This window comes from Watersipora subatra, chromosome 3 (assembly GCF_963576615.1).
Source record: "Watersipora subatra chromosome 3, tzWatSuba1.1, whole genome shotgun sequence".
NCBI lineage: Eukaryota > Metazoa > Bryozoa > Gymnolaemata > Cheilostomatida > Watersiporidae > Watersipora > Watersipora subatra.
The window spans coordinates 64,354,064-64,380,642 of NC_088710.1; the positions used below are offsets into that span (position 1 = coordinate 64,354,064).

Below are 26,579 nucleotides of genomic sequence, written 5' to 3' on the forward strand. Positions count from 1 at the left end.
GGAATGTCGCATCTCGTAATTATCTTTTGCTGCTGCATCATCGGATCAGCCACCACAACTCTAGTTGATCTTGAAAGCATTTAAAGCTCAAAATTTTAGATTTGGGGTCATCTACTGAGGTTTGACCATATATGGCACAATCATAGCACTCTAGCTACATGTAAAAAGACAAAAAGCACCAAAAGGTGTCTTAAGATCAATGAAGTTAGGGTTTTGTGTAATTTCATAATTTCACTCACCACACAACGGAATGATTATAATAAACTTGGAGCTGTAAACCAGTTGTTTTATCATATGCATCGTGTCAAGAAGGGCGGATGAATCTGGAACTAAATATGGAGGTAGATTTCTGTTCATGTTGCTATGCACGCTATCCTCAAGCTGTGAAACCTCCGCCTAGGATTGCAAAAATAAAGCATGTTACACATCCTTATAAGCCAGCTGATGCAAGATTCACTGCATAAACTAGATCCAACCAAAACCACTAAGAATGCGCCGTGTTACGAAATGATCAAAACCAAAATATATGAAGGCCGACCTGCAGCCGAAGCTGAGCCATGTCTTTCATAAGCTGGTTGCGCTTAGCATCTTGGTCTTCCTGAAAACAGAGACAAGAGTAGCTGACCCGACATACTTTGAACTACCAATGACAGAGGTGTTGATGCTCGGAAGAAATATGATGTCTGAACATTGAGCAATACCTGATGTTTACTATTCCATACAATACATGCATGAGAACAACCCGAGGCTACAGGCTAACAGATTGTCAGCCCTGGAATATACACTCAAGCTGTGCAGACTGCATAAACATCAAATATCCCCAAGCGCCTAGTGAGGAACACTTGTTGACTATTACATCTAAGTATTAATACATAAAAACAAGTTTACCATGGCTGGAACAGATAGTATAATGTATTCTCTCAAGTGCACCAGTAATGCTGTTTTGTTATACAAGTAAATATTGTATTTGTTTGTTTTCGCCTCACTTAGTCAGAACATACACCGGCAGTGTAAAGTTTGCCTATTTGCTTAGCTCCAGTCAAATTGACCTGTTTGCGTTCTCTAGTTAATTCTATCTAATTCTAGTCAACACTGCATAAGATCGAATGCCTTGTGTAAACACTTGTAGCAAGCTTATGCACATAAAGATAGTAAAGGGAGTACTCATAAATAGCTGGCTGCAGGAGCTGCAGAAACAGCGTGATATGGCGAACCATCTGTCAACGAGTCAGCGAGTAATACTGTCACGGCGCCACAAAGGTCTCTGAGGATGACCACGCAGAGACTAAACCAAAAGCTCCTGAGTGAACATATCACAACACAAAAAAGAACAAAATTTTCAAGAAACGGTCAAATAGTCTCACTCGACTTATAAGATTAACGGCATTCCAGCTATCTCCTGTCCTATTGTCGTGCACTTCTGTTTTGTAGTGCTCCTAATTACAATTGAATCAACTATTTGTGAAAAGAATAATGTGAATACTGCGTTCGTTAGCTAAAAATAAGTTATCCAATCCAAGTTGAGCTTTGGTTGAGACTGTCTGAACTAAAGTGGCTGAAGCTTTTGACATGAGAACTTCAGTTCAGCTGCCGTGGGGCCCTTCAGCCTGGGTGTCAGAAAATTTAATAATTGAAGAGTGACACATATCTTGAATGAATAGAAGCCATATACAGAAATACTTTGAAGTTAAACTTGAAAAAAGCTTATTTAAAATGTTTTGTGTGTTACGACACAGCGGATGTGCGCTATGCTATGCGTAACGTCATTGCTTGATAAAATCTGTTTCGTTAGCCAGCATCCAGCATCAGCTATAAAACAACCAATAACGTAGACGTAGCTATGAAGCGTAGTTATTAGAATCAGTAAAGACATGGAGACAGAGAGCTCAGGCTATGGCTTACCGGTGAGGGCCGTACGGTACTTATAGACTACGCCCGCCTGCTGTACAACTAATGACTAGCCAAGAGGTCATTGATAGAAAGGGCTTAGCTATATCAAGATATTAAACATTATAATAAATATTGACAAAGTGAGATAAGTATGCATGCATTCGTATGTTATTCAGTATTGATAAGCTCGAGAGTGTCAATAGCCAGGGTCTCTCCACCACTCAGCCGCCTTCATTCTTTATAATCTGACAAGGCCGGTCCTTATTGATCTCTCCATTTCCAAATCCTAGTGCTACACCCATAGCGACTCTCGCAGGCTTTTATTATTTCTCCCTCCACAGCTAATGTGCACATGTGTACACGGATTGTTTATCGGCACTGGCAACTTATCATTAAGCTGAAAAGTCTAGATTTCATCTGAATAATCCAAGTTTTTATAATTACAGTCCATGTAAAATAAAGCGTATATCCATTACTCAAATCAATTCATCTCGTGATTGCAGACTAAACTAAAATTAATGGAAAACGCATTACATTTATGTGGACGAAACCGAAATAATCTTTTCACTAAGTCTCGCACTCTAAGAAACTAAGAAAAAACAGTAAAACTTCGATATAATGTGGAAAATATGAATGTACATGAGAAACAACACTGCTGTTGAACTGGCATGAAGGTAGCAGAAGTGTGTATGAGAAGCGTTTTATCATCGACCTTACTGAACAGCTACGCGGGGAAGCGACTCACCTCGATAAAGAGAATAAACGAATGAGCGAGGAGAGTTAAATCTTATTACAAGCTGGTGTAAAGCGCTGAGTATGTTAGTGTCTCTCCTGTTTGCATTGCAGATCATACCGCTATGAATTGTGTACATAAGAATATTGTAGGAGCGGAGAGGCGGCAACTGGAGTCTAGCTCATGCAAGCGCCACCACCGAATCAATAGCTCCGAAGCGTATTTAATCAAAGCAAACATCTTGTGATTAGAGCATTAATCAAATATAATTAAAAAGATAACAGCTTGCTTTGACAGGAAAGACTTCACACCGAATAAGTACTAGCGATACAGTTTCCATTAATACGCCAGGTGACCTAACGATAGAGAGGTGTGAGGGAAGGACAGATGCGGACAATGAGATAGGTTAATGTTTGTGATAAGAGGACATGAATGTAGCCTGTGACACATGTCTAGTTAACGCATGACTGGACTTCTTGTGTGCGTGTCTCCGTGCGTCCCGAAAATCTATATGATCGTTATATAAAAATATTGCGTAGAATAAGTTGTGGGACGGTAGAACTTGGAAAACTTATCTATAGCCTGAGGCCTTATCTGTAGCCCGAGTACTTATCTGTAACCTGATATATGTTGGTGAATGTTTGCTTAATAGATAGGATATGGCTAGCTTTGGTGGCAAGTACAGAGGGTGGTAGAAAAAGCTCCCAAACACTAGAGAACTCCAGACTAAATCAACAAGCGTATAAAACCAAGAATTTATAACTTACCATTCGGACTTGAGACTGCTGGTCCTGATCATTGCTGTCAACGTGTGGACCAAAGAACATGTTTGTCTGTTTCTTGTAAGTAAAACTGCTACCAGTAAGCTTGGCCATTCTATAACCAAAGTTCCTTAGGCAGCAGATTCTGAGTAGAGCCTAGCGAGCAAAGAATTGTTAACAATGTTAACAATTGTTAACAAAGTTAATAAACTCCAAGTGAAGTTGATCACTGAAACTCACAGATTTCCAGTTTGTCAATTGATGAGCACAAATTGGATGAGCAAAAGCAAATTGGTAGCAAGATCACTGGTGAAACAACTCCAACATTCTGCATCGTTTACCCCTACCCAGTCTACCAACATTTTTATAGATGCGCTACCATAACCATACCTTATGAATGTATCCTTATGTGCTGCTGTACCCGTACCTCATACACAGACCCCTATGTGCTGCCATACAGTACCTCATAAATAGACCACTAAGTGCTGCCATACTGTACCGCATAAATAGATCACTATGTGCTGCCATACAGTACCTCATAAACAGACCCCTATGTGCTGCCATACAGTACCGCATAAATAGATCCCTATGTGTTGCCGTATCGTACCTCAAACATACTACTATGTGCTGCCGTCCCCATATCACATAAATGTATCCCTATGTGTAAGGAATCCAAAGGTACCCTTATTGTCCAAATCTATACATGAAATCATCATCAAACAATGACGTTGTTTTGATGAACACACTTCGATATACCCTGCTGATATCTGTGCAGTCATACAAATAATCATTGTTCACACAATCAGAGTTTATCGACTACTAACACTGTTGAGCCACCTAAAGTCTGGTTCCCATATCGTTTGCGAGACCCTGGCGGTAATATTGCGCAGCAAAACGCTTACGACGCTAGGCGGCTTCTGTTCACACAAAGCTGCATCGCTAATAAGTAATAACTGCATTAAAAATGGTCACTCGCCATGTCGTGTTGATAATGGTGACCTTCACCTGTACAGTGCATTTCGGGAAGGTTTTGCCTGTGGCTTTTTGCAAAATTTGAACAGCGTTAAACTCTGGCATTGACCGCCGGCAACTACCGGTGGTACCTAGCGTGCAAGTTCACATTTCACCGCTGACAGTTTGCGGTGCTGTCGCCGGTGCTTTCCGGCGTATATGGGAACCAGGCTTTAAAGCTAGTTCACACTATATAGCCACATGTCGGCGTTTTTCTTTCAGTGTTTATCGTCGACTATATAAACCGTAAACTGATAGCATCGACGAAGCAACACGGATACACCGGGAAAGTTTGCAGCTGTCAAACTTTCCCGATATTTTGCCGAGCTTCGACGACCGACTGTACAATGTGAATAATTTCGGCAATAGTAATTCGCAGTCATGGATAGCGTGATTTATTTATTTCTGTTTATGATAGTCGCTGCGAGACTAGTATTTGATTCAAGCACATGAAAACAAAGAGGTTTCTCCGCGAAAATTGCACAGAAAAATGAGAACACTATGCCAGGGAGTATTTGCTGATGCAAACGCGGATGGGTTTGTGATAGGGTGAACATTGTTATCATTGAAGATCACTGAAGTATTGTGACATCAACACTGAGATACGGTGAGATAGTGTGAACCAGCCTTTAAATAAGATGCAGGATTTCCTGCATAACCACGGCTTCACTTTGAAATTCCCACGGAAACTTCTACAATAATTAAGTTCAAGGTTTACAGAAATTTTCAAACAATGTAATGAAGCAATCCAACTAGAAATCATACCATTTTTAACATGACATTTCATGAACTGACTAGGTTTTAATTGTTCATTATAAATTTAAAAAAAATTAAAACATTGTATCAGCTTCATAAAGCTGTAAAACCTTGCTACATATTATTCACAATAGCCTTAGCAAGAGAAGACAATTATAAGTCAAAACTACCTCCTCCATTGCTTCGAGTTGTATCTCCTTATCAAAGTCAATCGCTGAGTGAGCCTCTGACATAACTGGAAGCTTGTACATGTTGATATCTTCCCTCATCGGATAGAGTTGTCTCCACTCTCCGTCTTTGTCACTGACCAGACTGTCAATATGAGCTTTCAAGGATGTACTCCGGTACATACCTGCCAAGGATTTATGACTGCAGTTAAAAATCTGACTAACAACACAAAACTATCTTTAGGTGTTACGGATATAAAATCAAGAAAGCAACTGATGTAGCTACACAAAAACGTTAACTTTAGATGCAAGATAACATAACTTTGTGGGTTGTCTCCTCACACTTTTAGAGTTATGAACAGATGACTCCAATTGAATAAGTACCAGCTAAACATCGCGGGTGCAACAGAACGAAAGCAATATTTATACGACAACTAATCAGGGCAAACTTACCATCAAAATAGAAAGGTGAGATTGAGACAATGTAAATACCTGGTTTGTTGATCATGGATTCGAGAGGTAGGAAATTGAGGAAGTAGGAGAGCCGTGACCATAGCATGGGAGAACTCTGTGAAAAGCAGACTTTTCCTTCTTATTTCACACCACAGTAAACAGAAATAACACATGCAAAGGGACTTTTACAATGTTATCAAAATACTGATGAAGTGTCTATGATCGCGTACCTACAACTCTATTCAGACTACTAACCTGGATACAAGTGCTGATAATATGTGGTTGACAGATGAGCCAATCACAAAGCACCTTGATGCTACAGAGCAGATCCTGATCAGACAGCGCCAAAAGAACATGCTGAAACTGTTTCTCTCTCATCTCACTTCTGGAAGCCATACAGAGCAGTTAAGATAAAGATACACAAGTACCCGAAATGCTGGGCTAAATAAATAAACACGAATAACTCTTAATACTGAGGTAGGCCTGGATCGTCATATTTCATTCTTCTTACTGACCAGATTCATTATATTTTAAATGTAATTCAACAATAACAGGAATAGTTAAACTACATCGCTAATCACACTGGTCAGGCTACCAATTTTAGGTTACCATCGCTGTTGAAGATAGTGCACAGAGAAACACTCCTTATCTCCACTAAAATTGGTAGAAAAGTAGCTGTTCACTGACTTTAAATATTCATCACAAGCAATCAGAAGCTTCCAATAAATCTTTTTTTTTAATTTTCATGAAAAGGCTGCAGTTCTCTTTCAATTTTCAAGCCTCGCATTATTTTTTTATTTAAGTAAACCTTTTATATCGTTATCGGGTAACGATCGCAGATCAACCATGCACTCGTCTCAATTTATTGCTTTCTTAACCCATAAAAAACAATACCCTAGGACACTTATATTTCGCTAGTATTTAGTTTCGTGAGTAGCATACAGAGTAAAATTTCGCTGCAACTTAATTTCGCAACTCTGATGAGTGCGAAATTATAATGATGTGAAAATAAATGCAGTGGAACAAACATAATTATATTCCTCAGGTTCGGTTCGCCGGTAAGAAAAATTTTTCATTTTGGGACCAGTTTGTAATTGTGAACCGCATGTAGAATTGTATGGCCGAGATCGATAATGCAATTTGATCGCTTGCTGCCATTTGTTTCTTGGACTACTGTAGAATGGAATTTAATTACGCTGAAAATTTTAACTTTTTTGTCACAATTTAGCTTGTTTTTATATAAAGGTATTTTAATTTTAACGATCAACGGTGTTGAGTATAGGTATTAATTTTAACGTTTTCCCAAACACTCAACTGCTGCTAATAATTGCTGAACATCTTTATTACAGTAATTACAAGTTGTATGCAAATACATACATGATACAGCTGCTAGTAATACTACAGATACTAGCAGTGTGTAGTTATTATAACTTCTTCTCTTCCTTCTTTATTAGTGTTATTTATCAGAGCTAACTCTTTCTCTATTGCCTCATCTTCTGAATCATTACAAGTTATTGAAGAGGTGTCAGTGGTGAATCCAAACCTTTCCAGAGCCATGCTGCTTGTGTAGTACTGTGAGTGTCAGTGTTTTATTTTTTTGCAACACGCGGTGCTCACTGCATTGATTGATGTCCCCAACAAACAATAACGCTACTAATGTGCATTGACATCAAATTCCCATCATTATAAATCATTATTAATGGGAAAATAATCATAATTAATTGCAAAATAATAACGTAATAAATTTTGACAGTCAAATTATTTTGTTTGTTTATATTTTAACGATGCTATAGTGGTCGTTAAAAACGTTAAAATAAATGTCGCTATAAAATTCCATTCTACAGTATCAACGAACGAAGATATTTAATTCCGCATTTTCGCTCGTTCGTTATGATAGTTTCGTTTCGCTCATGAAATTTTCGCGAGAGGATGACTCCGCGAGAACGAGAAAGTTAGATGAGGCGAATACATAAGTGTCCTAGGGTACACGCATCTTTGACAATATAGATTAATCTTTGACAATATAGATTAATTTAGTTTAACGTTAATCTGATAACCGTAAAAGCTTTATTTGAAAGCCACCTCCAATAGAAAGCCACCTCCAATAGAACGCCACTACAGGAGAAAGGTTGAAAAATACAGCGCAATCTTTTAATTGAACGCTACTTCTATTTGACCGCCACTTTGACATTCTTTGATTTTTACGAACCCATAACAGAAAATGGAAACGTGTCCACAAAGTGATACTAATAAATTAATAATGGCTTGATTACATCAATAACAATTAATTTCCATGTTGCTGCCACGGTTTTAGTGACGGTGCACCTGAGAAAATCGATCGTTACAATCATCAGTACTACACTCTGATTCGAAGTCACTAAGGCCTATGTCCTATCCATTGTCTTCATAATCGTCCATAATGCGTTTTACAATCTTACCAGAAGACTCGAAGGGTTTTGAAGAAGGTGCGAATGCTTTTCAGGAACATCGTACGATATATTAGCATCCATTGCAATGGTGCATCAAAGTCCATTTTCTGACTCAAAAGCTCTACGGTTTTTCTTTAAAACTATTGAAATAATTAATAACTGTATCAAGCTAATATTATTTTAGTCAAAGTAGTTCTTTGTTTAATTTAGTCTAAACTTCGACGTATATGAAAAACGGTTTAGCAAAAATGCTAAGGCTGACGGCATTAATGTCGCTTCACCCGTATGAGAGTTAGAATTATTTTCCAAAAGTTCCGACGAGCCAGTCAGAAAATACAGTACCGCTCTCTATTTGAACGCCACTTATAATAAAACACCACTACAGAGGAAAGGTTGAAAAGACAGTGTCATGGCTTTCAAATAGAGGTTTCACAGTATTTTCAATGGAGCTGCCTGTGACAGGTATATCTGGATGTTGCAATAACCTGATCAACCTTATCAACCTACCTATCAACTAAGCTTTCTGTCTCAGTGCTGTCGCTTAAGTCGCTGCCGGTGTGAATGCTTGAGTTAGTGTCCGTATCGATAGTAAAGGTAGCGAGCTTCCTACTGATCTCCTTGACATGCTGTACCTCAGGGTCTTTATCGAAGCCTTTGAGATACAAAAGTAACGCGCAACCATTTATCAAATTGCAATTTTAATTATCACATTCAGCCTCTTCCCTCTCACTCGCCTCAAAATTTTTGATCACATTGACCTTCTGCCTCGCGATAACTTCTAGATGACTTTAAAAGGATTTTTTTAAAAGAATTGATCCAAACATGCTTACCTGTGTTTTTATAAGTTTGGGCTTTAATTCTGAGAAAAACCAAATCTTTTTAAATTTCATCACTACCTATACTAATCCTGTAGGGATCCATGATTTTAAAGCAAAAAGGAAGGCATGAAGCACTGTCTAATAGTATTTAATACCAATTTATAAAACTACAGCATTTTGAGGAACTTAAGACATTGTACGTTAGAAAGTACTTCAGGTATCGACTTCAATATTTGTTGAGCCTTTCAATGATACATTGAAAAATTCGTGTTTCAAGGTGCATGTAAGCAAAGATTGATAAATATATGGGCATAACCTATAGGGCATTTCAAGATTAAATTGGGACAAAACGCTGTTGAGGAACTTTTTCTTCCACCTGCCACCATATAATAGCCCGCCATATGCGATATAATAGCAATGAAATTGTCGTGGATGCACACCTGGAGGGACAGAGACTTGCTTTTTGCCTTGAGCAAAATCATACGCTGCTGTATAGCCATGGGGCAGGGGCGGTCCCCTCACAGATATAGAGAGGAGGTCAGAGGAGATTTGCTGAAGGTCATCTTCATTGCCCACAAAGCTGTTGGAGAGTTTACCACTGAGCAGATTATGCAGTGAAACAGAGCCGCTACTCCCGGAGAACATCTGCAGCGTTTCAGAAGAGACGGAGTCGAGGAAGCCTGGTCGAAGCTCCTGGCTCACCATAGCCAAGTTCTCATCCTCATCACTGGACGACGAGTCGACAGTTCCTTTCAGAAAGTTCATCTCTTCTTCGTCATCCGATATCATGGTCAGCACTTCTTCATGGACCACGTCATCCTCACCTACAAACAATTCCAGCAGCATAAAAGTAGTTTTTTAAAGCCTAGCACAATCTATCTCCAATGCCTTCTTGTGTGAAAAACACTCTTGGCATTTCCTATAACTTTTCACCGCGTAGATGTACTCTAGTGAAACCAGTAGCAACTGACTCATCGAAACATGTGGAGGATATTCAGCATGCTAGGTTTGTTACATATACGCATACATGTAACAAACCTAGGAAATGGTGTGAAGGAGGAGTTGTGAGCTTTATCAAATGAGTGTCTAGAAAAGCAGACACTCTACAATTGGACCAGCGAAATGGGCAAAGATCACCGTGTATTGTATATGACAGTCATAAAAATAACAAACCTTCACTCAGATCTTCATCAGTTCTTCGACGACGACGTCTTTTTGTTCGAGTGACCTTTCTACTCGCGTCCTCGTCTGCGCTGTCCGATGCGTCTCGTCGTTCTTCTTCCAGCAGCTTACTTTTTATCTTCCTGTCGAGCTCTTCATCTGATAGACAAAGAGCAGCTGCTCATCATTACACAATGTAACTAAATCACACCATACAATTTTATAATATATGATGCAGGCAACAGAGGCTCTAAGCAGGGAGTATTTAACCCCAAATTATAAGCGAACACTATGAGGTGAAGTACCATATAGTCCAGTTGCATGTGCATCATTGAAAAGCTCAGATGCTTGGCTATTTAACAAACAAAAGTTGGCAAAAATGAACACAGCCTTTTTGTTGCAACAGGCATCAAATCAACCTCAGATTCTGAATAACATGAGAAAGCAACTTCAGCCAGACCCGAGCAATGAAACTGCTTACCAGAAAGGGGTACAAGTCCTGGAGAGAGGTCACCAGGTAAAGTGAAGTCGGATTCACTTTTGGTGGAAAAGGCAGGATTCTTTGCCTCATAGAAGGTCGTTTGAAGCCTTGTGAGTGTGTGATTAAGTATGTGAGAAAATACAGCAAGGTTGAGAGCAATGGCCGCCGCTACTTGCTTCGAGCCTGACAAACAGAACAGAGAGAAATGTCAGTCCCAGCCAGGCTTTTGAGGAACAACCGCCAACTTTTGGCACCAAAATAGAAATATTTTATCACTTAGCGAGACAGGCTTAGCGATTAAAAACAACTAAACAGCCATATATATGCTGTAGCAATAATGGCATAAAGCAACAGGGCAACAATCAGAGTGACATTAGATCATCATTGGGTAATGCCTAAACTGTTCACATCGTACCTTGATATTGTAACTTGTGAACAACAATAGTGATGAGAACGACGATTTTAAACACCATCTCATCCTCGAGGTAAGTCATTTTCTCCTCTCCCAGTTTAGCTGACTGATTATCCTCCGGTGGTGGATGGAAAAGTACAAAGTCGAACTCCTTGAGCACTGTTTGGCAAAGAGATTGCATTTCCACAGGGTCTACACTGAAATTTGAAAACGCAACAAATAGTTAAGTAAAATTACACACCCATATCGCGTGTTATAGATATAGAATAGAGACTATTAGGCATTTCTGTGAAATCCGTAACTGAGGCATGTGTAACCAGTGAAAACACACAAAGTTCTATATATGGCACCCATCTCAAAGGCGCTTGATGATGCTGGAGCCAACCAACATCAGTGACAGTTGCAACACCCGTCTCAAAGGCTCTTGATGATGCTGGAGCCAACCAACATCAGTGACAGTTGCAACACAAATAAAGCTAACATCATACACCAGTTTCCACTGTTTCATACCAAATAATGACAATTGTATCTTTCATTTCATACTACAAACAAGCTTATACTAAGGAATTAGATAAAACCAAAGTGAGACAATGATGACTACACGTACTTTGCTATATAACAACTAACCTCAATTAAGATTTTGCCGTAGGTCGTACTGAATAACAAATCTAGCGCAAATGCTGACCTAGAATTTCATTCAGGGCCCCATGTTATATTGAACATCAAACATATTATAAGTGCTGACCTAGTTTCTGATTTGGGCCCCAAGTTATACAGAATGTCCATGAGATGAAGAAACTTAATACTAAAGCTTTTGATATCAGCTATCCTCTGCTGGTAGGGAGATAACTCCTTGTGCTTTATGGATGATGTTTGACTACGAATAAGATCTCTGTAACGTTTCTGGTTTTGATCAAACACTCTTCTCAGGTTGCTCGAGGCTCCCTGAAACTTTGACGGAGAAGCCATGCTGCCAAGAGACACAAATAAAAATCAAATATATTTGTGGCTTAAATTTCAGTATCTTCACATCACGTACAACGGCTGACTAGATCTTCTATGTTATATATCTCACCTGGTTTGATTTATTCAAATTCAACTGTACATAGCTGTACATAGACTCAGACAAATGAATATATTTTCATGAGTGAGAACGCCATCCATATGAACAGCCATTAGAATCATGTTATACTTTTATAATTGACAACTAGATAAAAATCACCGAGAAATTTCTAAATACAACAACAGAAAATGATCATGAATGAGTCTGAAAGAAGCTTAATCTTGCTGCTCTAATACTTTATAGTAAAACTTCTTGTAGGAATAGAATATAGCAGTCTGTCCTCAAAATGTATTTCTGTGATACTAACCATCGAATATAGTGATAGGCTCCATCCAGACCATAGTACCTTGTACCAACCAGCGTCCCTAGCTGATTGTGTGGCATTCCTGTATAAAAGAAATAGGATATACTATTTACCCACAACAACTCTTGACCACATCCCATAAAACATTTAAATAAACAAGATTAACAAATAGTATTAGTATTTCCTGTAAAACTCATTGGCCAAAAAAACAACATTAGGTATCCGTGTACTTGCAATTTTTGCGGGTACAATTCTATTTATGGATAGCATAAAAATATGGTAGCACAACTAGAACTTAGAGCAGTGAGGAGTGGGCAATGAGCAATTGTGCCATGAGCTCAAATTCAAGGATATGACAGAACAAAGTAAGCTGCCAAATCAAAGTGGATTATGAATTTATGAATGGCTACCTTGATATAACATAATAATAACGCTTCAGTAGGTTTAGCAAAATAGAAAGATGCTCTAATAATTACCATTTTCAGGAAGGTAGTGCAGAGCCTGGTAGTAATATCTTTGAGCAATTATCCAACTTCTGTTGCCATCATATTCCTTCATGTACCTCGCTAAAGACAGAACAATTATATCTACTAGCCACTCGATAACAGGTCTAAAATCGAATAAGCCTACATCTATCCATCAACCTGGTTCTTATGCGCCAACTAAGCATTGGGCGGGACCCATGATGTCGCATAAGAAACAGGATTTATGAGAATGAGCAGTCGTAAGTGTAGCACATCACGAAAAGTCGGTTAAGTTTATATAGTTGAAATTGGTTTACAATACCTAAGAGTGTAACAATTCACGAAAAACAAACGCATTTTTGTGCCCATGGTAAATTTTTTATTGATTTTCACCAAAAAAGTGTTGCTCAATGTTACAATTTTGATTCAAGCTTCCATTAACACAGGCAATGACTATTGCTGACAGCACAATAATCCATGGAGTAGTGAGCGGCTGCAATCGGTAAAACACATATACATGTATTTACTACCGCTTGAAAAAGAACTTATACATACGATCAATGAGAATGAGAGTAGCATTGTCCCGTGTTACCACAAGACACCTACAAGACACCTACAAGCCATGCGAGAGCCTAAGAGATGTACGCGAGCCAGCTACAGAAGATATCTGAGCATACCAACAATAGAGCCAGCAAGGTCTCCCAGCTAAATGATAAATCTGAATACATTAATATACCCACCAAGACCTCCCAGATGCATAAGATATTTGAATACATAATCACTATTCCTACCCAGGTCTCTTAGGTGCATAAGATATTTGAACACATAATCACTATACCCACCCAGGTCTTCCAGGTACATAAGATATTTGAACACATAATCACTATACCCACCCAGGTCTTCCAGGTACATAAGATATTTGAACACATAATAACTATTCCCATCCCAGGTTTTCCAGGTACAGAAGATATTTGAACACATAATCACTATACCCACCCAGGTCTTCCAGGTACATAAGATATTTGAACACATAATAACTATTCCCATCCCAGGTTTTCCAGGTACAGAAGATATTTGAACACATAATCACTATACCCACCCAGGTCTTCCAGGTGCATAAGATATTTGAACACATAATCACTATTCTCACCCAGGTCTTCCAGGTACAGAAGATATTTGAACACATAATCACTATTCCCACCCAGGTCTTCCAGGTACAGAAGATATTTGAACACATAATCACTATTCCCACCCAGGTCTTCCAGGTGCATAAGATATTTGAACACATAATCACTATACCCACCCAGGTCTTCCAGGTACAGAAGATATTTGAACACATAATCACTATACCCACCCAGGTCTTCCAGGTACAGAAGATATTTGAACACATAATCACTATACCCACCCAGGTCTTCCAGGTACAGAAGATATTTGAACACATAATCACTATTCCCACCCAGGTCTCCCAGGTGCATAAGATATTTGAACACATAATCACTATTCCCACCCAGGTCTTCCAGGTACAGAAGTAATCTGAACACATCATCAACAAACTTACCTAGATCTCCCAGATACATTAGGCATCTGTGAATAGCCTTTTCAGCCCAGAGAACTGCCTTCTCACTGTACTTGGTTGTCCCGGAGTCAAACTCTTCAAATAAATATTTATTACTTGAGGAAGCCAACCGAATGCTCATATCTACTGTATATCCAGTTTGATAACCAATAATCGTACTAATCCTAAACATTGAGTGTATAAGCATCTCACTTCGGAAAAGAAAAGCTGGGGATGTAGAACACAGCTACCTGCAGCGCTCGAGTAGCGACGATAGAAGCAATCCACCATCGTCTCCATCTTCAGCTTGAACTCGTACTGCAGTTTGAAGAGCAGGTGGTTGTAGAAACCAGAAGCTGCCATCAGATGAGTATGATAAGATGTTATCAGGCTTTTTGGCAGCCGAGTATTCTGTGAGCATATATAGATGAGCACCTGAAGAGCTGTTAGACAAGTGATTTCTGGGAAATGAAGAAATTAAACTGATTGGGAACAACAATACACAAAAGGACTTCTTAAAATCTGAGCTAACTGAGAGTAGTCCAACACACTTTGAATAAAACTAATTAATACTGTTCGTACTATTAATACCATGTATTATTCAGACCATAGTTTTTTATATAAATCTCAAAGTTTGTGTGTAGTTCGTTTTTCCAGCTATAACTATTAAAATTTAGCAATGAAATATCCGTTTTCTGATGGATTTGAACTCACAAAGATCGCAGCCACAAGTTTCAAAGCACGCATTTAACCACTGAGCTATACAGTCCTTAGCATTCTAACACTCCGCTTATATACTGTATACCGCATGCACACGCTAAATGTGCACTTTTGATTATTAATTAATATTACCTTTTGCATTTGGTATTTTTTGAAATTGTTTAAAAACTAACTTTTTGCTACGATTACCTCTTTTTTTATTTGTCATTTTTAAATGTGTCATTTCAATTTCAAATGTGCCGTTACACATCTATTTTCAGTTTCTCATAAGGTTCGATTGCTAAATTGGTAAAGGCTAATACTTTTCATGCGGACAATTGTATTATCTCGAGTAGGAATAGCTTCTACATTCTCTCTCCGTTCGGTCAGACAAAGTACCAGACAAAGACAGTCCGATATCTCATTTTTACATTTCTACCAGTATCAAGAGGTAACAGTATCGTCGTATTCAAAGTTTTTATGGATAGCTTCTGTTGGAACAGTGACTTTTTTATACACACACACCTCGATGCACGAATTGTTATTATTAATTAAACGTATTCAAAATGTTTATTTTGTTTTCTCACCGGTATTAATTGTATCATTACCAGATCATCTTTTATTGTAATCAAACCAAAACAGACTTAATTTAACTATTACTTGCCAATTATTTCACATTTACATTTAAACACTTTTATAGTGGTTTTAACTTGTTTTTTAATTTATTTGACCTTCACAAAACATTTTCCTCTTGATATGAAGTTTGAATGTTATAGTTGTTTGACAAAGTTTGAAAACCTTTACAGTAGTTTTATTTTTTCTCTTAATTTGTTCAAACTGCACAAAACCCTTTTCTCTATGATATGAAGTTTGAAAGTTAGAATGATAACTGTTGTTATATATTAAAGAAAAATAAATTTTCTGTGCAAAGACTTATTATCCGGGCAACGCCGTCAAGCATTCAACTAATTAGCACATAATTAACCAGATAGTCTATCCAGAATAGTAAGCTACTGTGAATTCCAGCGCACAAGTCTACCCAGCGTATAAGTCAAGGTCTAAAGTTTAGTATAAAACTCTGGGATTTGACATGTACTTGCCATATATATAAGTCGATCCCCTTTTCTGGTTTAAATCGTTTGATCACTAGTAGTTCAGTCGGCATCAAAGGCGGGTGATGCGTAACTGAAGAAATGGCATTCAACAATGCCACCAGCAAAAATGCCCATGTTGTTTTTTGTGTCATCGGCAATATGTACAATTCACAAAAGAATGAGAGATGACAGTTCCAGTTAAGAACACAAAGCACAAAAAACATACTTCACCATCATATTAACCTGCCTCACCAATAGAACAAAACTACCACCTTTGATAATATGTGTGTTTTTAACAAAAAAAAACCATGTCGAAGGACAGATTTCTAATCATTTCTGTCAAGAATTGTGATTCATGTTCAAGAAAAAGAATGAATGGACAATAGTGAATGTGTCAAATGAATTACCAAAGTGTGGGCTTGTAGGCAAATACTTCAAAAAAAGCATTAAACTCGAAAGAAAACACGTTACTCCAGACGAGAATCCTAGCGGTGACAATTTGAATGGTGAAGAATGGGATTTTGTGTTTGATCCATCTCATGTTGAGTAGCATTGCTAGTATTTTACTATTTTATAAATAAATCCCCATATGTCATATTATGTCATTTTGAATTATGATGGTTTTTGAAATAGGATTTTACTAGAATTCATGTCGTGAAAAACGTGACCGCCGCATACGGTAAATTGAGGATGGATATTTAAGCTTCAAATTTGGTGTCAAATTTTCAACTTGTAGGCCTATGCCAGAATTTATGGTAATCTCATATGTATCATAAGTTATGCGGATATAACATCTTCAGAATATCGTAGTCAAGTTTTTATAGAGTGCAGCCATAGGCGGAAACCATTTTATAAATCTATAAGCAGAGTTTTGCTATCGTCGGCATTTTTTTACAGATTTCACGCATAAAAATAACTTCTCTTCAAATGCGTCTTGCGTTATATTTCTATAAGATGAAACCATAAAAGGCATGTATGAATAATATGAATCAACGGAAACAGTGTGGTAAAGGTTCTACCAGCAAAAGAAGAGGTTGAAAGAGCATGAAGATTGGACACTAATGATTAGTCATGCATACAAACAAATACATTGTATATATATTTATATAAGTAATATTTATGTATTAAATATAAATGTTCACGTGTGCATATATTTGTAACAGATAAAACAAGCTAAAAGTGATGTTTTTATATGATAACAGCTAACTGTACGAATTTAATTCAAAGGACTGCCTATGAAATAAGTGTTAAAGTGAAAGTGGTGGCACCGATGTCCTTTATGGCGGGTAACTAAACATATCTCACTCGCTCGACTTAAAAAGCTCACAAACATGAAGGGATGATTAGTGATGTTTAGATGAATATATCTAAGCATCATATCATTGAAGCAAATATCATCATTGGTTTTGGTATGAAAAGAGCAAAGTGATATGTCGATATGTAACCCTATTACGTACATGTATGCAATAGGCTCAAAAACTACAATCAGCTATTGACTGGTTACATAACATAATAATAGACCTGGCCACTAACAAGTTGCACAAATATTGACAAATGCCATATAGCCATACATACTAAAGTGTTACATCTAACAACTGTATATCAGCACAGTTCATTTTATAAATTCATGTTGCTCAGCTGCCAGATGTATTTATGACTCAAACGGATAAAATTGTAAACCAGACTTGAACCACAAAATATAATCACTATTTACATAGTCTGCATAGTTCCATGAAACTATCATACATCTACATACAATTCTTAGACCCACTAGACATACAATCAAAATGAACCCAACCTTCTTGAACTGTTTCATTGTTTGAATTGGCTCATAGAAAACCTTCCTCCATATCAGCTCTTCAGCTTTGCGACCATACTCTGTTGGATCATGGAATATTAATCGCTCACAATAGTCCTTCAACCTTAAACGTAATATCAGGGATCTAACAAGAAAAATTATATAACAGCTAATACGGATGTTTATCCATAACTTTAATGTACAACTTCACAATGTGTTGCAAAATGTAGGATTGTAAAATGGTGACATTTCAGAGGTTCTTAACAAGCTGTTATGCATTCATTAGCATTAGTTAGCTGCGGCGAACTCACCGATTTCTATAAAATATTGTTTCTGAAGAAAAGAGATCCCTTGTTGTAGACTTCCTCTTTGTAATGTCATCAAGGTTCTTCACGGTCTCCATAGCCAGCCTTTTGAACATGCAGAGTTTGAAGAACGCAAGAAACAATCTAGCTATTCTATAATTATTAAATCCTCAATTAGGTGTAATATTCTCATCTAGTCGAGCAACTTTTAAGTTAGGTGATCAGCTTTTAGCATACAGAAAAGCTTTTCACTACGAGTTCTTCCCAGCCCGCTCATTTAACCACTGCGGTCACAATTTATTGACTTTTTCATGTAAATCTATATTAATATAGATTGTCATTAATATAGATTGTCCCACGTTGTCATTGTGTCTGTCTGTTAGTTCATGTAAAAACTGCATTTCCACATTTTTTGAGTAATTTAATCCAAACTTCCCACGCATATGCTCGGTGCTTTCTACCAGGTCGCTACAATTATTTGGTTTTAAAACTTGGCCTGTTTCCTGAGAAGCAGCCTATCAAACACCCATCTGTGGGCTGTCTGCTTAAACATGAAAGCAATACGGGGCATCGCCATGGTTACAGGTAGTTTTAACTATGTTCTGTTAACTGTTTTACTTGGTTCTATTTAACCATGTTAAACAGTTTCTTTATACAAGGAAAAGATTAATCTTTAAATTGCGAACAAAAGTATGAGGCATTTGTGACGCTTTATGTAAAACATCTTCAGTTAGCTCGCTATAGAAGCAATTTTTTTACACACCTGTACATGCTATGCAAGTAAAATGAACATTTTGGAGCAGAATTTTAACTTCATCGCCAATATATATGCAAATAATTTGCTAGGCATTGTACACATACGATGTTATCTAAAAGCCATTATGCAACAAATTACAAACAACAAAGAACATTATTTTGGTTGCTGTATTTGTGATCATTTTCCTTTTGCGACTGGAAAAGATTTGATGATATTGCGCAAGCGCCATTCATAATTTTTTTTAATTTGCTGTTTTCACATCAATTTATTTTAGTCAACGGTAAATTTTCACATAACTGCTGCAGTCTAACGCAAAGCTAACAAACTGTTACTTTAGGTTAAGTTCAGGATATAAGGATAGAAGAGCACATAGAACTACCCACTGGATAAGGCATTTTCCATGTGATTCTATATAAAGTACCTACATGCTTGATTGCATTTACTAAGGTTAAAACTGTAGACTACATTATTTGCATTAATGACGGGGAATGGAAGATATTGTTATGAATTTTATCACATGAAGGAGGTACGCTTCAATTATATGCAAACTTATTACAGAACTCGCCACTATTTCCTTTATCAGCATTTTTCAAGAGCAGTAGTTAACTATAAGATTATTGGTCAACTTGGCTACAGTATGAAAAGTGAGCTCATTATTTCGTGGTGAGTCTTTTGCCAGACACAAAAAGACAGATAAGCCTAGTATTGTAATGATATTAATTTGCCATTTTTATTATAGTTAGCTAAATATGTATGTTTTAATATAAATTAATATTACCTTTTGCGTTTGCTCTTCTTTTGAAAAAATTTTTAAAAGCCATTTCAAAATCCATTATTCATTTTTCTACATTGCAATTTTCAATTCTCTCTCGGTTTGGCCAGACAAAGTACCATTGTGTGCTTTACTGATGTATTTAATTTCGATATCTCATTTTTACATTTGTTCCAGTATCGTATATTGAGAGGTACTAATATGGCCATATTCAAAATTTTGATGGATAGCTTCTGCAGCAACAGTAACCTTTTTTCATACAAACACTTCTATGTACTCTTCGTTATTACCGTATTAATTAATTCAAAATATTCGTGATTTTTATTTGGTTTTTTCTTCAGTTCGTATTAATTGCACCAGTATCTATTCACTTTTCAGTGTAACCATTGTAACAAATTATACTTTATCTAGCTATTGCTTTCTAATTATTTCACATTTAAACACCTTTACAGTTGTTTTAGTTTTTTTTAAATTTCTTTGAACAGCCCAAAACACTTTTCTCATGATATGAAATTTAAAAGCTATGATAGTAAATGTTGTATATGGGTCTATCCATAATCACCATTCTTTCAGTTTGAGCAGAAATTCAACTATAAAATATTGGTATTGTCTTTAAGATGATTTTAAATCAGATATTCTTTCAGAGCTCAACAAGCTCTTTCCAATGGTGTATAATATGTAACACTAAAGTTAATTTTTACTGAGAAAAATTTTAGTTAGTGTTAGTAAGTTACATCAGAAAAATATGTATTTTGAAGGGCTAGTTTCTTATTCTTAGAACTCTCTGATTTGGTAGGAAGCACATTTATAAAAACTTATTTGTCTTATTTTAAAGAAGCTTGATGACATATGCACTAAAATTTATACAGATATTAGATAGTAGTGGTGAACTACATGCTTGTAAACATGTCACCGCTGTTACATCCAATTGTCACCATCGTTACGCTTCTTATACTCTGTAAACTTAAAAGTATTCAAGTTCACTGCAATGAGATCAATATGGTATTAAAGCTAATGATTACAATATATATAGACAAGCCTTAACTTGAAATGTTTTTTATTGGTTTCCAAGTATAAAATATAATAGTAATAATACATGACAAACATGACTAAGCTCAAATAAAGTAAGATAGAAACATGAATATTGATCATGTAATTGTGAGAATGTACTAACAAAATGTTTTAGATCATACTGCATGCTGTAAATCTTCTGTAAAACAGTACTGACCTCTTGTAGAGAGAGTAGGACAAGACAATGACTTGGCTATGTGATGAAATTCTATCCATGATATTTCTTTTGTATTAACAAGTGTTTTTTAGCCTCACTCTTTTAAAAAAATGCACTTCAGCTTTGAGGGCATCTACACTTTTTACCACTCCTACATAATGCCTAGAAATTTTTTTTCAGGCAGCAATGTTAGCACAAAATCACCTTTTTTCAATGAGCTTGCTAGTTGTTTGATGGGTTTGGAATTGCGCTCACTTTCTGGATCACTAATTGCATGGTCATCAGGATCTATGTAAAAGTTGAAACTTTTCAATTGTATACTTTTACTTTTCTTTTTTCTATTTTCTATTTTATCTGATCTCATCTTTATTGCCATCTTCCGACAATGAGAGTTCAACTGTCATTGCTAGGTTATGGACAGCCTGGCGACCTTTCCTTTGGAAGTACTCTGATCAATCTTTTCACAGCTTTACCTTCAGATTGTAGGTTGCCAAATTGGAAAGTGAATGCTACAAAAATGAATTTATACTTAATAACATGTTTTTACAAAAGACTTGAAGCATTAACTTAAAACATCCATAATGTACGCAATTGTAGTAAAGCATTAAGTTTGTTGAAGAAAAAAATGAATGTACATACCTGGTAATTTTACTTGCAAAAGTTTTTTGCGATCTATATATGTATTGTTGAACTCTAATTCTTGCTTTTTCTCGAATTTCCTCCAATTGATCTTCTGTAAGTTGAGCTATTCTTTTTGCTCTACTCTTTTGAGTCTGACTAGCTTGGGCAGTCAAATATTGAGTCTATCGTTTTGAATATCGACGTATTTTGTTACGATATTTACACATCTGCTCTGCAGATGTTGTCTTGTCCATGTTGAAAGCAGAAATGACCAGCAGACTTTCCACCTAACAATATTCTGTTTCAAGCACTTGTTACAAGTTACTCCATGAGTAGATTAGATTAAATATTGAACCATTCTCAGTATTGGAGTCGCTAGTCTTAGTAATACATTTGTAAGGTAGCAACCCTTTGCTAACTTGCTTGAAAAAGCTTGTTAAGTTCCCACAATGGCTTAAATTTACAATATAATGAGTAACTCGTACATGAAAACATCAACAACACCTCAAATTACTGAATATAAATATAAATGTGAAATTCACTCAAATTAATCCTATAATCATATGAGTTGAGGAGTGTAACAATAGTGACAGTGTAACAGCGGTGACGCAACTTTCAGAAATGTTTGCAACTTTGAACAGAACTGAAAGTAGTTCTGCTCAAAGTTGAGCATATAAAGTTAGCGTTGCAAACAAGTTACTACTAATTTTGAACTAATAATACAAGTATAGGGGAAACTTATTGATGTTTTCTGTCACCATTGTTACTCAAAACATGCCAACTTATAAAAGGGCCCAAACCAATGGACTGGTGCACACAATACTAATTTATGCATTAATGGGCAGCAAAGCAATGGTGAAATCCATTAAAACTAGATATTTGTGTTCAGAGTAATATGTATACCGTGTACAAGCATCTCTATCTTGTCATTATGACTATAAAGTATTTTGTGCATATCACTAACTTTAGCAAACTATTAAAACATGATAGAGGAGCACTACCCCTACAAATCTTTTCTATTTTAAGGTTTGGTATGTATACTTCATATGTGAAGCATTATTTTAATAAATTTACTGTTTTGAAATTTTGCCAAAAATTCCATTTATTTATGGATAGACCCATATGTTGAAACAAATAAATTTTCTGTGTAAAGAGTTTTTATTATCTGGCTAAGCCGGGCAATTTATTACGATTGGTTATTACTGAGCACTCTTAAAGCGCTTTGGAAAATGCTATTGGTTATTACTAGCGGCTTGAAAATCATGATCATTATAGATCATTGAGATCATAACACGTGACGTAATGATTATTCAGCTGGCTTCAGATATGGCTTTTATTATGGTAAAGATTCAAACTGACTTTAGCTAATCAAATTTATTGGGCAATCATTTTATTACAAGCACAACGGCGGACATTCATCTAGTATTACTAACATAACTAAACTTATATTCATTGTGTAACGCTAACATGTTAGCAAAAGGCAGGTGCAATCGTGCATTTAGCAACGACTTATAAAATCTCACACTTAGAAACAATTTGCAGTTATATTTTACCTAGTCACGTGGAAAGTTATCTATTCCCTCAACAACCAACTACGACTATATTGGCCGATTAAAGTCTACCCTCCCTTGATCTACTCCGTAATAAACTTGATGAATATTATTGTCTTCCTATTAAAGCAATCTCTATTTTACTGATGTGAAAAATAAATCCAATGTAACAACTACTGAATGTGTCCAATGTTTAGAGTAAACTAGTATGAGCAAACTGGCTTCCGTTGCATTGATCATCTTACTATTGGAATTTTTTCATTTACCTACCTGAACAATAAATAAAAGCACAACATGAACATGTGGTGTAAAAATTACACACCTAAACTTATATACATTGTCTTATACTGCATCAGTACATCGAGCAATGCAGCTTTTCAGAGTGATTGTAAGGTAATACCGCACAGGAATTACGATCTGTATTTACGACATCACGGGCGGGGGAGATCAAGGACAAAGGAAGGAAGGGGATGTTTCCGGTGGAGGGAGATCGGCTGGAGAAAAGGGAGGACCGGAGGCTACGACGAGAGCGGGACTATTCTGGGCGCGGTTCACGGAGGAGGAGCAACTGACGTACGCATAATCAAGTAAGATCATATAGCTTCATATGGTGTCAGAATATATCGAACCTACAAGCGTAATCGTGTAAAACGTTGCTGTTTGTGTGACGGTATTTTACAACGGCGAGCTCGACAAGGCACAGATTCTCTGGAAGCTGTTGCGTTGAGGCAAAGGATAGGATATTTGCTGAGATATCGCAGGAGAAGGCTTACTTTGTGTGGAGCAAAATTTTGCTACCCTGACTCTTAAAGACAATATAGTGAATTATACTGTCACTCTCATATATTTTGGTGTTATCTAACTTGTTTCCTGTTAATCACGATCCATAGTATCTTCTTGATTGTGGTGAGCTGCCAATAAAACAGTATAGAGTATGTCTGCTAGTGGAGAAACCAAGCCTGAAAAGTTCGTAAAGCCCTTGGATTTTTCCTCAGGCAACCTGGCTACCGCCTGGAAAGTTTTTAAAGAGCAGTTTAATATATATGTGATTGTGAAGAAACTACGAGAACTCACTGTAGACGAACAGATCGGCCACATGCTTATGGCCATGGGTAGTGACTCGGTACCAGTTTACAATCAGTTCACCTTCGTGCCATCTGACGAAAACAAAAAGAAAACACTGGCCAACTGCATCAAATTTTTTGATGCGTATTTTGAGCCTGTTAAAAATGTTATTTTTGAGCGCTCAGTGTTTAATAAGATGACTCAGCAACCTGGCCAATCTCTTCACCAGTTTATAGTTAAACTCCAAGTTCAGAGTGAGAATTGTGACTACGGCGATATGCGAGATGACTTGGTAAGGGATAGAATAGTGGTGGGGTGCGTGACATCGAGCTTCGCAAGTACCTGATTGATGTGCCTGATCTCACACTCAGGTTATGCATTCAAAAGGCAAAGCAATATGTATCAAATCAGGAGCATGTAGCTGCGATGGCGTCTACGTCTGGGGCTCTGTGTCCCGGTAAAGAAGAGTATGCTGGGAATGTAGACTCGGTACAGCGATATAAACCTAAATCGTCTAAACAAATGACTGACACTGAGGAAAACAGGAGCAGTAACGCAAAGGACCAGCCATGCTCAAAATGTGGAAAGTGGAAGCATTTTGGTGGTCGTTGCCCGGCAGAAAGGTCAAGCTGCAACAAATGCAAGAGAAAAGGTCACTGGGCAAAAATGTGCAAAGGAGCCCAGCAAGTATCTGCACTGGAGGAAAATGACGATGGAGTAGATAACTTGTTTTTAGGAAATTACCAATGACTAAGCCGCATAAACTACATTGATACCATTGACACCATCTCGGAAACAGAAAATGCCTGGTACGTAGAGTTACAGATGAACTCAAAAAATGTGAGATTTAAAGTAGACTCGGGTGCTGCAGTTTCGGCTATTCCAGTTAGTGTCTGCGATGCTCTTGGGTTGAAACTGACACCTACTACTCGAGAATTGTTCGGCGCGGGAAACACTAAGCTTACAGTACCTGGAGCGGCTATCGTTGAACTATCTCATGGAGGAAGACGCCACAAAGAGAGGGTTTACGTTGTTGAAGGGCTTGCTAGTCCTCTGTTAGGCAAACCGGCGATCAAACAGCTGGGCATTCTCAAAGTGTCTGAAATCGCAGAAGGTTCGTCAGCAGGTTGGAAAGAGATGTTTCCGTCATTGTTCTCAGGCTTAGGTACCATGAAATCCAGAGTTCATATTCAGCTGAAAGAACTCCTTTTGCTCAGTCTACTCCTAGAAGAATAGCTGCAGCTCGGCGCCGGCCGTTACAAGAAGAGCTCCACCGAATGGAGAGGATCAGAGTTATCCAGAGGATAGAGGAGCCCACAGACTGGTGCGCTCCTTGTATAGTTGTGCCCAAGAAAGATGGGAAGATCAGAGTATGCATAGATTTTACCCGCCTGAATAAAGCAGTAAAAAGGGCTTACCACCCGCTTCCAGCCACTGATGAGACAATAGCCAGTCTGGGTAAGTCACGAGTGTTCTCGAAATTAGATGCAAACAGCGGGTATTGGCAGCTTCGGTTGGATGAAAGTTCGCAGAAACTGACTACTTTTATCACACCGTTTAGTAGGTTTTTCTGCAAGCGTTTGCCTTTTGGCATTTCATCGGCTCCCGAAATATTCCAGAGGGAGATGCAGAAGGCTCTGGAGGGCATTGAAGGTGTGTTATGTCAAATGGATGACATCTTAATCCATACGGAAACTGAAGATGAACACGTCAGTAAAGTGAAAGAAGTGTTATCACGTCTGGCTTCTGCAGGCATTACTCTAAATGAAGAAAAGTGTGAGTTCTCTCGGACTCGTATCACCTTTTTGGGTCATGTAATAGACGAGTCAGGTATTCATGCAGATCCAGGAAAAGTATCAGCCATACAAGATTTCCCTATTCCTAAAAACAGGAAAGGCTTAAAGAGATTCCTTGGTATGGTCAATTATCTTGGTAAGTTTATGTCTACCCTAGCAGATGACACCATAAAGATGAGATCTCTCCTCAAGCTGAAGGATAACGATTGGTATTGGACAGCTGAAATGACCGAAGAGTTTGAGGTGCTGAAGCAAAAGATCTCCTCTTTCCCGGTGCTAGTCCCATTTGATATGGAAGCCGAGACTTGGCTTTCCACCGACGCTTCCTCCTATGGTTTAGGAGCAGCGATTTTCCAGAAAACTGTTGATGGCTTCAAGCCTATAGCATTGGCGTCGCGGGCCCTTACGGACACAGAAAAGCGGTATGCCCAAATAG

General features: G+C 37.5%; 1 protein-coding gene across 1 annotated transcript in view; it reads right to left on the reverse strand.

Annotated features, from left to right (window-relative positions):
- The window catches only part of LOC137389815 (nonsense-mediated mRNA decay factor SMG5-like), a 43,468-nt gene that overhangs the window by 13,983 nt on the left and 2,906 nt on the right, over nt 1–26,579 (reverse strand). The window contains exons 2-19 of the mRNA XM_068075929.1: nt 18,361–18,459; nt 18,050–18,173; nt 14,710–14,869; nt 14,462–14,554; nt 12,916–13,005; nt 12,443–12,521; nt 11,818–12,042; nt 11,076–11,269; nt 10,661–10,843; nt 10,192–10,338; nt 9,459–9,842; nt 8,708–8,852; nt 6,027–6,156; nt 5,811–5,886; nt 5,322–5,503; nt 3,391–3,540; nt 539–598; nt 240–396 (exon numbers count right to left, since the gene is read on the reverse strand). Coding sequence (XP_067932030.1) covers nt 240–396; nt 539–598; nt 3,391–3,540; nt 5,322–5,503; nt 5,811–5,886; nt 6,027–6,156; nt 8,708–8,852; nt 9,459–9,842; nt 10,192–10,338; nt 10,661–10,843; nt 11,076–11,269; nt 11,818–12,042; nt 12,443–12,521; nt 12,916–13,005; nt 14,462–14,554; nt 14,710–14,869; nt 18,050–18,173; nt 18,361–18,459 — 2,678 coding nt within the window. The remainder of the gene's footprint in view (nt 1–239; nt 397–538; nt 599–3,390; nt 3,541–5,321; nt 5,504–5,810; nt 5,887–6,026; nt 6,157–8,707; nt 8,853–9,458; nt 9,843–10,191; nt 10,339–10,660; nt 10,844–11,075; nt 11,270–11,817; nt 12,043–12,442; nt 12,522–12,915; nt 13,006–14,461; nt 14,555–14,709; nt 14,870–18,049; nt 18,174–18,360; nt 18,460–26,579) is intronic.